Source organism: Rhinoderma darwinii, chromosome 1 (genome assembly GCF_050947455.1).
Source record: "Rhinoderma darwinii isolate aRhiDar2 chromosome 1, aRhiDar2.hap1, whole genome shotgun sequence".
Taxonomy (NCBI): domain Eukaryota; kingdom Metazoa; phylum Chordata; class Amphibia; order Anura; family Rhinodermatidae; genus Rhinoderma; species Rhinoderma darwinii.
This window is the reverse complement of record NC_134687.1, coordinates 424,777,111-424,793,303: the sequence shown is the minus strand read 5'-3', so window position 1 is coordinate 424,793,303 and position 16,193 is coordinate 424,777,111. Positions and strand designations below refer to the sequence as shown.

General features: G+C 41.9%; 1 protein-coding gene across 2 annotated transcripts in view; it reads right to left on the bottom strand.

The window, feature by feature from the left end:
* TPCN1 (two pore segment channel 1) overlaps nt 1–16,193 on the bottom strand; it is an 84,963-nt gene that overhangs the window by 65,421 nt on the left and 3,349 nt on the right. For both annotated transcript variants that reach the window (XM_075830121.1, XM_075830130.1), the window contains exons 3-4: nt 15,291–15,400; nt 792–968 (exon numbers count right to left, since the gene is read on the bottom strand). In XM_075830121.1, the coding sequence (XP_075686236.1) occupies nt 792–968; nt 15,291–15,400 (287 nt within the window). The remainder of the gene's footprint in view (nt 1–791; nt 969–15,290; nt 15,401–16,193) is intronic.

Here is a 16,193-nt window from a genome sequence, read left to right as displayed (position 1 = left end):
AAAGGCAGATAATCCTAAATTAGTCGGTGTCCCATTATTCCATTGTCACATAGATATGCATCGAATACACTAGTTACGGTAGTTTTTATCCTGCAGCGTGGGAATTTCATTGCCATGTTCTGTCTGGACATGAAGCATAAAAGTCAACATGTGCTCATCCAAAACTGCTCTCTAAGCATGTTAACTTAAAGTAGATAAAATGAATAAAGGGTCATCTTCTTTATGGTTAAGGCACCCACAGAACATACAAAAAAAAAAATGGCCTAGCTGCTGCGTGTGCACCTTGAACACGATGGGGGGGGGGGGGGGGGGAGAGATTTATTAGGACTGGCTATTTATATGCCAGTCTTAATATAAATAGCGCTGGAGTAAAATGCCCCGAAATAATTAAAAGGCGCACAGAAAGAGTGCCACATGAGGTTTTCAGTGGACATGCTGCCTTGCATACTTGGAATAGAGGCAAAACTGACCAAAGTTTTCCATTTATCTACAACACACAATCTGTGCGCAGGTCTATTTCCGATAAGCAGTCTGCTCCACAGTAATTCGATATTCCGGTTTCTTAATAGAACAGTATATATATATATATATATATATATATATATATATATATATATAAAAATTTAATTTCGTCTGCTTCCTTCCATAATCATACTTTTTTGGGCATAGGGGAATACAACGACTTATTTTTGAAGAAATTGCGATACAGGAGACTAAACATTTGCTGGAGAACTAAAATAAATTAAAATGGGATTTACAATGATATTCACATACTCATGTTTCATACGTACATAGACGTCAAGGCGTAGGAAAGGGACAGCTGGCGCCTCACACAGGGAAAGAAGCAGCAAGAGAAGCCCGGTACTTAGCTCCAGCATGTAGTATAAATGATTGTGAGCAAAATGGTAAGCAGCAAGTGCCTCGGGGTCCCGTGGATGTGTGTAAAACTTGTCATTATTCTTCCCCTCCTGAAAAACAGATCAGATGTATTATTATGCAAATGTAACAGTTTACTATTCTGTAAATAGGTACTTAGAATTCAGACAAGACAAATGAAATTAATGTTCAAAACAGCTTAAAATCTACATTTTCTACTCCGATAAGGACAACACATAAGCAATGATCCATCCTACAAACACTTCAGTTATAAACAACTTAAATTAACGGGGTTACCGAAAAGCAGTTTGTTTTATACAAGTAATATGGTTATCCTCTACAGAAGTCACCACGGAGATCAGGGACCATATAAGAGCACAAGGTGAGTGGCTTTATAAAGAATACAGACCTCGGAGGTCAGCCGCAGCTCCTCCAGCCGTATGCGCCAAACGTTCCTCCTCTCATCTCAATACAGTTTATTTAACACCTTGCGGTCAGATTGCAGATATTTGGATATCACAACGTGTAAATAATCCCCTACATGTAACTTCCTTTACCGATCAGCCGGGAGAGAGATGAACGATATCTATACAACGCCACTCATCTGTGTATAAATGGTTTATTCTGACGACATAAGCACCATCTAGATCCGGTGAGATATTGCAGCAGATAGTTGCGAAATAACCATCCTCTAAAAAGCATCCTACAGTGGATAATGCCATGGTGAGATCATTCCCTGGTTAGCCCAAGTATCCTAGAAGATTTGTAGCAAGAGAGATTAGGCTTCGTTCACATCTGCGTCAGGGTCCCGTTCTGACATTCCGTCGGAGTGGGATCCGGACGCAGCTGTGAACGAAGCATTAGGTGGTCAGCCAGGGGAAATGTAGTATTACACGGCAGCTATTCATATTAACCATCCACGCTGGAGTCCTCCAGAGCAGGATCTGCTCTAACAGCACACTGTCCATTCTGGCTCCTAGAGGGAGATTCCAAGAAGGGGACTCCTCTCTATGACGTCCATATACGTCCTAACGGGGCATATGGAAAGTGGTTTTCTTCATGAGACGCCACCTTTTTTTCCCCAGAAACAGCAAATACTTATGACTACAGGCCATGTATAGTATTGCAGCTCTGCCTTATTGCATTGAATGGTACAGAGCTGGAATACCAAATATAGCCGATGGACAGGAGTGGCGCGGTTTCTGTAAAAAAGCTTTTTTTTGCCAAATCTCATGCAAACCCTTTAAGGAGGTTGTCTCAATAAGACAACCCCTTCCCTTATGCCCTAATAGGTCATATAGACAGAGTGAGTTTATGATATATTTATTTATGAATTAATATCTATGTATATATGCTCCATTGTATATTCAACGAATTCATTTTTTTGTTGTCCTTTCTTGCCCTCTCCTTCCCCCTGGCAGCTTCGGTCATTATATGACTTTGTACAAAATTGCAAACTTTCTTTGCCATTTACTATGACAACTGCAATATTTACTTCAGCCACTAGGTGTTTCCTTTCTTCTCTCTATATTTTACGCGCTCTCGCATGCACATTAGATATTGCCTGCCCCGCATCCCCCGGGTCGCCGCCTGCGTCGCACCATGGTGGTGGCGCGTTCGACTGTGTCATCACGCATTCGCGTACCCCCCCCACCCCACATGTTGCAATGCACGAGCAGCTCCGGTAGTCAGTCGAGCAAACTATGTGGCCATGCGCCCAATAGATTAGTAGTAAACGCTGTGTTATCTTTGACATTCTACACCTGGCCTGGTGAATTGGCATTGGTTGATCTGCCTTTAAAAAGCAAAATTTGTCAGTATAGCGCCACCCCCAGACAAACGCAAGTGCGCTGTAGTGCGTATCGGGGATTGGGACACCAATCTGCTGCTCTTTGTACATACGCTATTATGGGTTAGTATGGTCTTTTGTTTGTACCATGAATTATCTACTTGCACTGTAATATACGTATTTTGCAAAATACTGTTCGCGATTAGCTTTATTATATTTTTTACACTCTGTGTGACGATTGGTGATTCACCATGTATTTCAGACCATACTTCTGCTCATCATATAACATTATCCAGAGCATACAATTAGGCTGTCCTCTTTTAATGTGTCTGTGGACCTTTTTATATATACATTAGATATTTGTTAAAGATTTTTCATAATTTTGATACTCAGCAAATTGTTATTGCATCCTTTTTCTTTGGTTATACATTAGAGAGAGAGAGCAGATTTTGGTTTGAATGACCGGTATGTAATACTACTGCCGCAACTTTTAGACTATTTCTGCTGTTTTTCGGGGATTCTGTAGTCAGAGCTGTGCCACTCAGCTGATTGCTGGGCCAGCTTCATTGTAGAAAGGGGTTGTCCCAACATATGCTTTGGTGCTGGGAATGTCTCTCACAGCATGTGTGGGGATACCAAACGTCAGACCCACACCAACGAGATTTTCGTTACATGTCAAATTAAAAAAAGGTGTCAGTAAAATCTGTTGAGAGCAGACTATTTTTAGGGCAACCTCAAATATTTCCAAGGACCAAATGGATAAAAAGATTATTATGTAGCACCTGTTTTATTAGTCACCTGGTTTTTTTTTGTTTTGTTTTTTTCGTTTTTTGTAGATTGAATAAAATTTTTGTGAAGAAAGCATGAGATTGTAGTAATAAAAAAAAACAAAAAAAAAAAAAAAACTGCAAATACATTATTTTAAATCAAACTAAAATGTTCCTAAATCGTAAAGCCTAGCAGCAAGGATGAGTGGTGACGATTCCCAAATTGGCAGATCTGCTGTGGATTCTGGTCCACAAATCCACAGCAATTTACACAATAAATGTGGAGGGGGTTTTCAACACCCAATCCACAAAGTAGCAGATTATAAAACACGCAGCATACTCATTAGGTTGCGGAAAAGTTGCAGATTTTCCCTGCAGATTTCACCCTCTCCATGTATAGGGTGAAATCCGCAGGGAATCCGACACAAGTTGCGCTTAGTCCTGAATGCAATGTTTTACATTCAGGCTACATTTACACAACAGTGAAAGATGGTGAGACGGACGTTTTTTTTGGTTTGTTTTTTTAACAACCATTTTCAGAACAATTAAGTTTTATGGGTGCAGTCACACGGTCGTTTTTTTTAACGGCCCATGAATACTGGCTGTCAAAAAATAGGACATGTCCTATTTTTAGCAGTTTTCATGGCCAGACAGCTCCCATAGAAGACAATGGATCAGTATTTTCCGGCCGTTTTTCAGGAAACAATCCATAGAATGGCCGGTAAAAACGGATACTGACTGAGGACTTCCCCACACACAGCGCCCAGGGAAGCCCATGACATTACTGTCCATATAAGGACAGTGAAGTCAGGGCTTTCAACAATGGAATCCCCGGTGAGAGCATCGCAAGATCTCTGGCCGGGGAGCACTCCTGTCTTGTAGATAGCCCCACTGTAGCTCCCTGCATTGGCGGAATCCCCGGCGGCCAGAGCCCACTCTGGCTGGGGATTCCGCTACTGGAGAAGCCCCCGCCATCACTATCAATATGTGGACGTCAAGGGGGTTACTCCTGGAGCAGAATCCCCGGCTGGCTCTGTCAGGAGATTCTGCTGTCCTGACGTCACAGTCCATATATGGACCGAGACATCAGGGGCTCCATCTATGAGCTGAATCCCCGGCCAGAGGGATTCCGCTCCTACAGTGGCGCTCTATCTACAGGGGACACTGTGGCCCAATGTGGGCTCTGGCACATTGTATGTGGGCACTGTGGCACTATCTGCACTGGGCACTGACTCAATGTGGGCATTATCTACAGTGGGCACTGTGGCACTAACTACAGGGACATTGCAGCACTATCTACATGGGCACTGTGGAGTTTGTTTTCAGGGGGTTGGGACAAAAACAAAACAAAAAAAACTTGAAATGAAAGACATCTTTTTTTTTTGCCATGAAAAACAGATGGCAAACGGATGACAAACGGCCATTAAAAACACAGTTTATCCGTTGTTAACCCCTTAAGGACGCAGCCTAGTTTTGGCCTTAAGGCTCAGAGCCCATTTTTCAAATCTGACATATTTCACTTTATGTGGTAATAACGTCGGAATGCTTAAACCTACCCAAGCGATTCTGAGATTGTTTTCTCGTGACACATTGGGCTTCATGTTCGTGGTAAAATTTGGTCGATATATTCAGTGTTTATTGGTGAAAAATTGCAAAATGTAGAGAAAATTTTGAAAAAATTGCATTTTCCAGAATTTAAATGCATCTGCTTGTAAAACAGACGGTTATACCACCCAAAATAGTTACTAGTTCACATTTCCCATATCTCTACTTTAGATTGGCATCGTTTTTTGAACATTCTTTTATTTTTCTTGGACATTACAAGGCTTAGAACATAAACAGCAATTTCTCATATTTTTAAGAAAATTTCAAAAGCCTTTTTTTTAAGGTACCTCTTGAGTTCTGAAGTGGCTTTGTGGGGCCTATGTATTAGAAACCCTGATAAAACACCCCATTTTAAAAACTAGACCCCTCAAAGTATTCAAAACAGCAGTTAGAAAGTTTTTTAACCCTTCAGGCATTTCACAGGAATTAAAGCAAAGTGGAGGTGAAATTTGCAAATTTCATTTTTCTTGCTGAATTTCAATTTTATTCATTTTTTTTTCTGTAACACAGAAGGTTTTACCAGAGAAACTCTACTAAATATGTATTGTCCAGATTCTGCAGTTTTTAGAAATGTCCCACATGTGGCCCTACTGCGCTCGTGGACTAAAAAACACAAGCCCTAGAAGCAAAGAAGCAACTAGTGCATTTTGAGTCCTCTTTTTTATTAGAATATATTTTAGGCAGCATGCCAGGTTTGAAGAGGTGTTGAGGTGTCAAAACAGTAGGAATCCCCCAATAGTGACCCCATTTTGGAAACTACACCCCTCAAGGAATTCATTTAGGGTTGTTGTTACCATTTTGACCGCACAGTTTTTTCACAGCACGTATTTGAATTGGGCTCTGAAATGAAAAAAATGTCATTTTTTCCAATAAAATGTCATTTGTGATCAAAATTTCTTATTTTCACAGGGAACAAAATACCCCATTTTGTTGCCCAATTTGTCCTTAGTGTGGCAATACCCCATTTGTGGTGATAAACTGCCGTTTGGGCCCATGGGAGGGCTCAGAAGGAAAGGAGCGCTATATGTTTGTTGGAGTCCAGATTTTGTTGGATTGGTTTTCGGGTGCCATGTCGCATTTGCAGAGCCTCAGAGGTATCAAAGCAATGGAAACCCGCCAGAAGTGACCCCATTTTGGAAACTACACCCCTCAAGGAATTCATTTATGGTTGTTGTTATCATTTTGACCACACAGTTTTTTCACAGCACCTATTTCAATTGGGCTGTGACATTAAAAAAATGACATTTTTTACCAAAATTGCTTATTTTCACAGGGAACAAAATACCCCATTTTGTTGCTCAATTTCTCCTGAGTGCATCAATACCCCATTTGTGGCAATAAACTGCCGTTTGGGCCCATGGGAGGCCTCAGAAGGGAAGGAGCGCTGTGTGTTCTTTGGAGTACAGATTTTGCTGGTTTGGTTTTCGGGTGCCATGTCGCATTTGCAGAGCCCCAGAGGTATCAAAGCAATGGAAACCCACCAGAAGTGACCCCATTTTGGAAACTACACCCCTCAAGGAATTCATTTATGGGTGTTGTGACCATTTTGACCCCATAGTTTTTTCACAGAACTTATTTGAATTGGGCTGGGAATGAAAACAAAATTATTTTTTTCAAATAATATGTAGTTTTGGCTGAACATTTCTTATTTTCACAAGAAACAAAATACCCCATTCTGTTGCGCAATTTGTTCTGAGTGCCGCAATACCCCATTTGTGGTGATAAACTGCCGTTTGGGCCCATGGGAGGGCTCAGAAGGAAAGGACCACCATTTGGCCTACTGGGGATTTTCTACTGCGAAGTCATGTATGCAGAAGCCCCTGAGGTACCAGTACAGTTGAAACCCGCAAGAAGTGACCCCGTTTTAAAAACTACACCCTTAAGGAATTCATCTAGAGGTGTAGTGAGCATTTTTACCGGAGACCTACACCCCATAAACTGTAATGTGGGTTCTCCCGGGTATGGCAATACCCTACATGTGGCTGTTATCAGCTGCCTGGGCACACAGCAGGGCTCAGAGGGGAAAGACGAGGGGGGATAAGCTGTGCGGAGTGCATCAGGGTAAGTAAAATTGGGGTAAATTATAAACCAAGGGATGTATGATAAATTTTAAAACACTTTCATACAGAGCTCTGGTTATTCGGGACACGTGTCACATTGATATATTGTGTCATCCATTATCGCCCTCTTATAGCAGACTTTGCACCTCTTTTGACTTTTTCCCTTCTTGCCAGTTTGGGGAACTTCTCCAGGAAAGTGTTGCCCTGGTACGATGCGTGTGGGCTCGCTTCCAGAAGTACTGGGTGCCCCCCCTTCTTGGTCCCTAAAGATTAGGTTCTTGATCACCTCTTGAAATTCCAGGAAAGTTCCCGTCTGGCCTGCACATCGACGTAGCATGTACGCATTGTACAATGCCATCTGTATGATGTGCCCGGCCAGCTTCTTATACCACACCGCATGGCGCTGTAGGGCTTCAGGACTTGATCTTACAAGTCCACACCTCCCATGTACCTATTGTAGTCCAGGATGCAGTCTGGTTTGGGGGTGGCCTTTCCTTCATATATCCTAAACCTGTAGGTATACCCTGATGCACTCTCACAGCTTATACATCTTCACGCGATACCTTGCCCTCTTAGCCGGCAGGTACTCGCGGAATTGAACCCTCCCTTTAAAATGTACCAGGGACTCATCAATAGAAATACACTTCTCTGGGGTGTATGCTTGGGAAAACCGGACACTGGAACGGTCTAATAGGGGTCTCCGTTTATACAAACGGTCAAAACTGGGGTAATCTCGGGGTGGGCACGGTTCATTATCAGTATAATATAAGAAGCGAAGTATTGCCTCATTTATTTATTTTTTTAGGTTCCAGTTCAGTTCTGAAGTTGCTTTGAGGGGCCCATATATTAGAAACCCCTATCAAATACCCCATTTTAGAAACTAAACCCCTCAAAGTATTCACAACAGCATTTAGAAAGTTTATGAACCCTTTAGGTGTGTCACAAAAATTTAGAGCAAAGTAGAGGTGAAATTTACATTTTTTTTTTGTCAGAAAATCCTCTTTATACCATTTTTTTTATAACACAAAAGGATTTATCAGTGAAACGCAACTCAATACGTATTGCCCAGATTCTGCAGTTTTGAGAAATACCCCACATGTGGCCCTAGTGCGGTAATGGACTGAAACACCGGCCTCAGAAGCAAAGGAGCCCCTAGAGGATTTTGAGCCCTCCTTTTTATTAGGCACCATGTCCGGTTTGAAGAGGTCTTGTGGTGCCAAAACATTGGGAACCCCCCAAAAGTGACCCCAATTTGGAAACTAGACCCCTTGAGGAATCCATTGTAGTTTTCTTGGGGTGCATGCGGATTTTTGATCAGTTTTTATTCTATTTTTAGGTGGCGTGGTGACTAAAAAACAGCAATTGTACGATTGTTTTTTTTTTCGTTTTTTTTTACAGCGTTCACCATGCGCCATAAATGACATATTCACTTTATTCTGCGGGGCGATACGATTACGGCGATACCAGATGTTTATAGTTTTTTTTTATGTCTTATGGCGTTTGCACAATAAAATACGTTTTGTAAACAATCATTCACTTTTTGTGTTACCTTATTCTAAGAGCCAGAAAGTTTTTATTTTTCAATCAATAAAGCCGTGCGAGGACTTATTTTTTGCGTAACGAACTGTAGTTTCGATCAGTACCATTTTTAGGTACATGCGACTTTTTGATCTCTTTTTATTCCATTTTTTGGGAGGTGAAGTGACCAAAGAATTGTGATTGTGGTTCGGTTTATTATTATTTTATTTTACGGCGTTCACCGTGCGGGATAAATAATGAAATAATTTTGTAGTTCAGGCCGTTACGGACGCGGCGATACCAATTATGTATAGTTTATTTGTTTGTTTATATATTTTTATTAATAATAAAGGACTGATAAGGGAAAAGGGGGGATTTTTACTTTTAAAACTTTTATTTTCTTATTTTTTACACATCTTTTTTTAACTTTTTTTTAACTTTATTACTTTGTCCCACTAGGGGACATGAGGGCAGGAGGCTCTGATCGCTATTCTAATACACTGCACTACATGCGTAGTGCAGTGTATTAGAACTGTCAGCTACTCACTGACAGCAAGCATAGTGGGTCCTGACGTTGTCAGGACCCACTAGGCTTCCGTCTATGGCATAGCCGGACGCCATTGTTTGGTGTCCGGTTGCCATAGTCACCATCGCCGGCCGCTATCGCGTAGCAGGCCGGCGATGGCAGCTTAACCCCTAAAAAGCCGCGATCTCTATAGAACGCGGCTTTTAAGGGGTTAATCAGCGGGGACACAGCGATCGGTCCCCGCTGTAGGAGCTGTGACAGCTGCTGAACAAGACAGCAGCGTCACAGCTCCTGTATGTGTCGGGAGGACGGCCGAAACGGCCGTTACTCCCGAGACGTACTATTACGGCATGGAGCGCGAACGATACAGCTGCCATGACGTAATAGTACGTCAAGGAGCGGGAAGGGGTTAATGGCCATGTTTTTTCACTGTCGTTTGAATGTAGCCTTAGTTTCGACTGGAGAATATTTGTGTTTACGGGGTTGTTGCTGAAACTTTCTTGGATTTATATGAATTTTGCCTTCAGTAAAGATCCTACACAGGGCAGTCTGCATTCTGGATTGTTGAGTTAATTTTTTCAGATATAAATGCTGAGCAAAGGGCAATAATATCACTCAAGTAATTAACTGAAATTAATGCCAGGCATGGCAACCCGATGACTCAACATCACATAAGAAGGCAATAGAAAGGGATTGTCTAACGTTATATACACACACGACCGTGAAAAAAAATGTCCATTAAAAACTGATCAACTGTCAGTTTTTCATGGCCGTTTTGCATCAGTGTGTCTGTAAATTTTTACCCATTTCCAGTCCGTCTGTTTTTAATAGCCGTTTGACATCAGTTTTTCATGGCTGTTAAAAAAAAAAACTGATGAATTTCAGGTCAGGCTTTTTTTGTCCCAACCCCCTGAAAACACCCAAAGGAAGGTCACATGTTCACCTAGACACTATTTACAGCCTCCCTGTAGATGCCACACAGCCTCCCCATAGATTATGCCACACCTCCCTGTAGATGCCACACACCTCTATGTATATGATGCCACACAGCCCGACATGAATGCCCTACATACTCACCGATTCTGTGCTATCTTCTTCAGGTAAGGCCTCTCGTCTTCACGGGATCTGCGGCGACGTGATTAGATATACTCACCGATGCTGTGCTGAATTCTCCTGGTCTGGTCGCTAGTCTCGCGGGTTCTGCGAAGGCGGCGCGATGACGTCATCGCCTTCGCAGATCCCACGAGACTAGCGACCAGGAGAAGTCGGCGCTGCATCGGTGGGTGTGTCATCAAGCCACCGATTGGCAGCAAGGTAACTAGTAGTTCCCTTGCAAATCCCCATGTCACAGATCCGTTTTTAACGGTTGTTACATGTATTGACAGCCGTTAAAAACGGATCCATTGACTATGGGGGCCGTCAGGCCATTAAAACGGCCAAAAATAGGACGTCCTATTTTTGACGGCCATCATTCACGGGCCGTTAAAAAAAAACGGCTGTGTGAATACACCAATAGAACATCATTGTTCTGAAAATGGCCGTGTGACAGCCGTTAAAAGAACGGCCGTTTATCACTGTGGTGTGAATAAGGCCGTAGGCACACACTTTAATCAACTTTAATGGTTAATAAAGTTTCTTGAGTTGATTTTAATAGTACATAATACTTATGTTCTTATGCATGACACCATTCTGGAAGAATAGAAAGTATAAAGTATCATTACAGGGCTTTTCTGGGTTTATGTAAATAAAGAATAATCTTTGCATAAATTAAACTTTCCACAACTTTCTAATATACTTTGTGTTTCAAGCTCTCACCAATTCAAGATATTAGTTTGCGGTCAATGAATGAGAACACTTCTTTAAATCCAGGGGCAGCAAACCCTACACACCTAGTCCTGCTCTCAGGCAAAGCCATCAGCTAAACAGCATGGACTGCAGACTGATACATTGTAGCAAACTAGCAGTGATATTCCTGCAACGGCTGTCCATGTATTTCATTCACAGAGCATTGCCTATACCAGGGGTGGGCAAACTTTTTGACTCGCGGGCCACAATGGGTTCTAAAATTTGACAGAGGGGCCGGGCCAGGAGCATTTGGAGGGAGTGTTTGGGCCGGATATACTAAAGCATTAAATGTAGTGTGTGCAAACCTCATAGCACAGTAAGAACACTACAACCCAATTTATTAACTGTCTTTCAAATGTGAAAAATAGCCCTCATCAGTTAATAAATTTGTCTCAAGGAATATGCAAGATATGGCATTTACATACTATTTCGCAGATACTGGGAGGAGGAAATGTAAATAGATTAAAATAACATACGCACTGTGATTTATCAAGAAAAAAGTTCTGTTGACTCTGTAAATTAGCTGCCAACCTCTGAGCAGTAGCCGCCCGTTCTTGTGTTGACTGCTTGCTAGCATAGTTTGCATGCTTCGTGGCAAAGTGACGGCTGATATTGTACTCTTTGAAAACCGAAGGGCTTAATGGTGACGTGAAACGAAGTGAAAATTAAAGTGAAATAAAGAGAAATACGCGCCACATTAACCCCTTAATGACCGGGCCATTTTGCACGTTAATGACCAAGGATTATTTTTTGTTTTTTCATGGTCGCATTCCAAGAGTCGTAACTTTTTTTTTATTACGTCAACATAGCCGTATAAGGGCTTGTTTTTTGCGGGACGAGTTGTATTTTGTAATTGCACCATTTTTAGATGCTTATAACATATTGATTAACTTTTATTAACTTTATTTTAGGAGAGAATTGAAAATAAGCAGCTATTCCAGCATTGATTTTCACGTTATAAATTTACGCCGTTTACTATGCAGCATAAATAACATGTTACCTTTATTCTATGGGTCGGCACGATTACGAGGATACCAAATATGTAAAGGTTTTATATGTTTTTCCTACGTTTGCACAATAAAAACCCTTTTAGAAAAAAATTACTTGTTTTTGCATCGCCGCGTTCCAAGAGCCGTCATTTTTTTATTTTTCCGTCGATGTGACCGTATGTGGGCTTGATTTTTGCGGGCCAATGCGTAGTTTTCATTAGTACTATTTTGGGGTACATAGGACTTATAGATTAACTTTTATTTTATTTTTTATGGGGGGAATGGGAGAAAAGAGAGAATTTTGCCGTTGTTTTTTGCGGGTTTTTTGGACGCCGTACATCCGGCGGTTTCATTAATGTGTTCATTTTATTGGTCAAGTTGTTATGATCGCGGGGATACCATATATGTGTATGTGTTATTTGTTTTGACACTTTTACTGAATAAAACCACTTTTTGGGCAAAAAAAGTAGTTTTATTTGATTTTGACTGTAATTATTTTTTTTTTTTTTCAACAAACTTTATTTAACTGATTGACATTTTTTTTTTAAGTCCCACCAGGGGACTTCACTATGCGATGTGCCGATCGCATATATAATGCTTTGGTATACTTAGTATACCAAAGCATTATTGCCTGTCAGTGTAAAACTGACAGGCAACCTATTAGGTCATGCCTCCGGCATCGCCAAACAGGCAGTTGCGGAAGACAGACCTGGGGGTCTTTGTTAGACCCCCGGCTGTCATGGAAACCCGACGGCGACCCGCGATTTGTTTGCGGGGGCGCCAATCGGGTGACAGAGGGAGCTCCCTCCCTCTGTCAAACACATTAGATGCCGCTGTCACTATTGACAGCGGCATTTAATGGGTTAAACTGCCGGAATCGGAGCGCGCTTCGATTCCGGCAGTTGCAGCAGGAGCCAGGCTGTGTATAACAGCCGTGCTCCTGCCGCTGATCGCGTGGGTACACTGGCAGTACCCGCGCCATCACAGGACGGATATATCCGTCCTCCTGCGCGAACTAGCAGCTGCTGAGGACGGATATATCCGTCCTTCGGCGTTAAGGCAACGGTCAATGTGTTTTGAGTGCGCCATCTATTGGGAAAACGTGGGCATTGCAGGGAAAGGGGAAAAAAAAGGAGGTTTTTACTATGATTTGGACAAGTTCGGCGGGCCGGATTAAAAAGCCTAACGGGCCGTATGTGGCCCGCGGGCCGTAGTTTGCCCATGTCTGGCCTATACTATATCCAGTTGTATCTACTTCTCAGCTGAGAGCAGGACAAGGTATGTAGGGGTTTGAGGCCTCTGACTGTAAAGTGAGTGTTCTCATTCACTGACAGCAAACAAATAGCTTGAAAACAATCAGGAACAAACACTTAGCGGCAGATTTACTAAAAGCGGTGTTTCATATGCCAGTTTTAGTCTAAATGAGAGGAACAAGCCTCTTAATAAATCTCGCACCTCGGGTTGTCTGTCAGCCACAAAGTGAAATCTACAAGCTGGCGTAGATTTCCATTATAGACAGGTTCTGTCTTAAATTATAGTAGGGGGGGGGGGGGGGGAATCAGCAAAAAGTTGCAAATTATGTTGTGTGCCATGATTTGTGACTTTGTAACACCATAATACTGGCGTACATCCATTCTTTTTTTATTTTTTTTTATTTTTGACTCAAGTAAAATTTTATTTTTAATTTTCAGCAAAAATAAAACATTTGTGATACAACATCACAACCCGAAAACAAACTCCCCCCTCCTTCCAGAGTATGCAATGTTACGAATACACAATATTATCACAGAAATTAGCAGCAAATACATTTCAAAACATATATAAATCCATGGTATACAGATATAATCAGCACCCAAATCCCCCCTTTGATGATCAGGTTACCCTACGCAGCACGCACTGTCCACAACTCTATTACGTTCCCGAATGTACATCAGCATCAGGCGATGAATTCAGACCCCGTCCCTCCACCCACAAGGACCATATTTTATCATATGTGTGTTCAGCATTCCTATCTGTGTAGATATATTTTTAGCCACGTGACTTTACTACAAAATTCCAATAGCGTAGGTGGTCGATCATCCAACCAATGTTGTGCAATAAGCTTCCTAGCCATATACAACATACGAGCAACCGCTAAGTTTACATGTTCAGAAACAGATATGTCCTCCACGTACCCCAAAACACACACAAACGGAGTGAAATCCACCGACACCGGGTATACAGAAGAGATAGTGTCCACTACCTCAGACCAAAACTGAGGCAGCGTACATCCGTTCTGAAATTCCCCCAACTGTATAAGTTGGTGATCTTATTGCAGGGACTGAAGAGAAGTATTTTAAACTTGAAACAAAACACTATGAAAAGAACAGTATACAGAACTGGCGTTCAGGTTTTGTTGGTATTCCACATTTAGGCCCAGTTTACACTGAGTTTTTTGGCACCGATTTTGACTCGGAAGCTGCGTCGGAATCCGTGCCAAAAGAACGTCCGAAATCTCCTCCCATTGATTTCAATGGGAGGCGGAGGAGTTGTGTTTTATTTTTTTTACAAGAGGCTTTTAGCTGCTCGCGGGAAAAAGAAAGCGGCATGTCCTTTCTTGCCGTAGTTCCGCCTCTGATCCCCCATTGATATGAATGGGAGGCAGAAAAAGCGTTTTGCGCTGTGTTTTTTTTTGCCCGCAGCGCTCAATGGCCGCGGGGGCGAAAAAAGCACCGAAAACCACAGCAAGAAAGTTCAGGCAGGTCAAAATCTGCCTCAAAATTCCTTCAGTTCGATTTTTCTGCCTGAAAAACACTCCGTGTGAACAGGGCCTTAGAATAGAACTATATCCACTGTATACCGCACAAGATCAATTTTCATTAAACTTTATCATACTGAACTGATTGAATTTTGTGGACTGACCAAATCTACTTTCACATTTTAAATAGACCGCAATATTTATGCTGACAACGCGCAGTATGTTGTTTTACAGAATTGAAAAAGGAAATCACATTAAATAAAGGAGAACTGAGACTTTTTGTGAGCTTTGAAGTCTCCGTAGCAGTCTTCATAAAATTACATTTATTATATTTGGTCTCAGATGTAAGATTAAAGTTTAAGATAATGATTAAAGGGATTGTTTCATCATATGCGGCTGGCCGCGGCTCTCCCCCACAAATCAGCTTTTTGCCGGGGGAAGCCGCAGCTAGCCAGGCATTTACCCTGCAGGGGAACTGTAGTATTACATGGTGGCCATTCAGCTATTGAACAATGACTAACGTCATTGTAATTGTACTTCCAGAACCCTATATACGTCTGCCATATGGATTTTCTGACCTGGAGGTAGATGGCAGCTTCATGATAGCGCATCTCCCAGCTGAGCTCTGCATCGTCGGGCATATGCACTTGCTCCATGCTTTCTGCGTGGCATTCATACTCATTCGTGGCTGCAAGGAAATGTTACAGATTTGACAACCAGGCATGCAGTTTACATGATCACTAACAGCTTTGTTACACATTAACAGAACACGCTAAAAATAAATCACACAGTGAAGTGAAGAACATTATTTGTCATTCAGGTTCACACAACTTAAATAAGCAGAATAATAAGAACTATATAAATTCTCCTTGGATCTCAGGCGCTGCTGGAAGTGGAAACAGATGTGGCTTATATAGCGCCAAAATATTACACAGAAATTGTCACCAATCACATCACTCCCTGTCCCCACTGGGGCTCAAATCTAATTTCCCGTTCTCAAACCGGTATGTTTTTGGAATATGGAGGAAACTGATGTACCTGGAGGTCATTGACTAAGAACGTAATAGAACTTCATAGAGTTGTGCTTATCTAGCTGCCCCAGGGTAGAGGTTCCACATAAGGCTCGCAGTCTGCGCATTCAATTGTGTAATGTCCAAAACCATATGGAATACTCCTCTTCTTCTGTCTTCTTCATTTCAATTTAAAAAAATAAAAAATAAATAGATGCACTAGCCAGAAACTAGTAACCCACTACACCTGTGTCCGAACCATGACGCAACGATCCTCCATCCCCCACACAAAGTAACAATCATACCACTAGGGGATTACAACCACATAGAGACGACATGCAATCCAATAGTGGATTATTGGGATGTGATGGAACGGGAGATCGGCAGGATAAATGTGTACCCGCCTTATCTGCAGCAAAACTGGAGTAAGATGCAACAAATTTACTAAGAGGTCCACCCACGCCTCTTAAT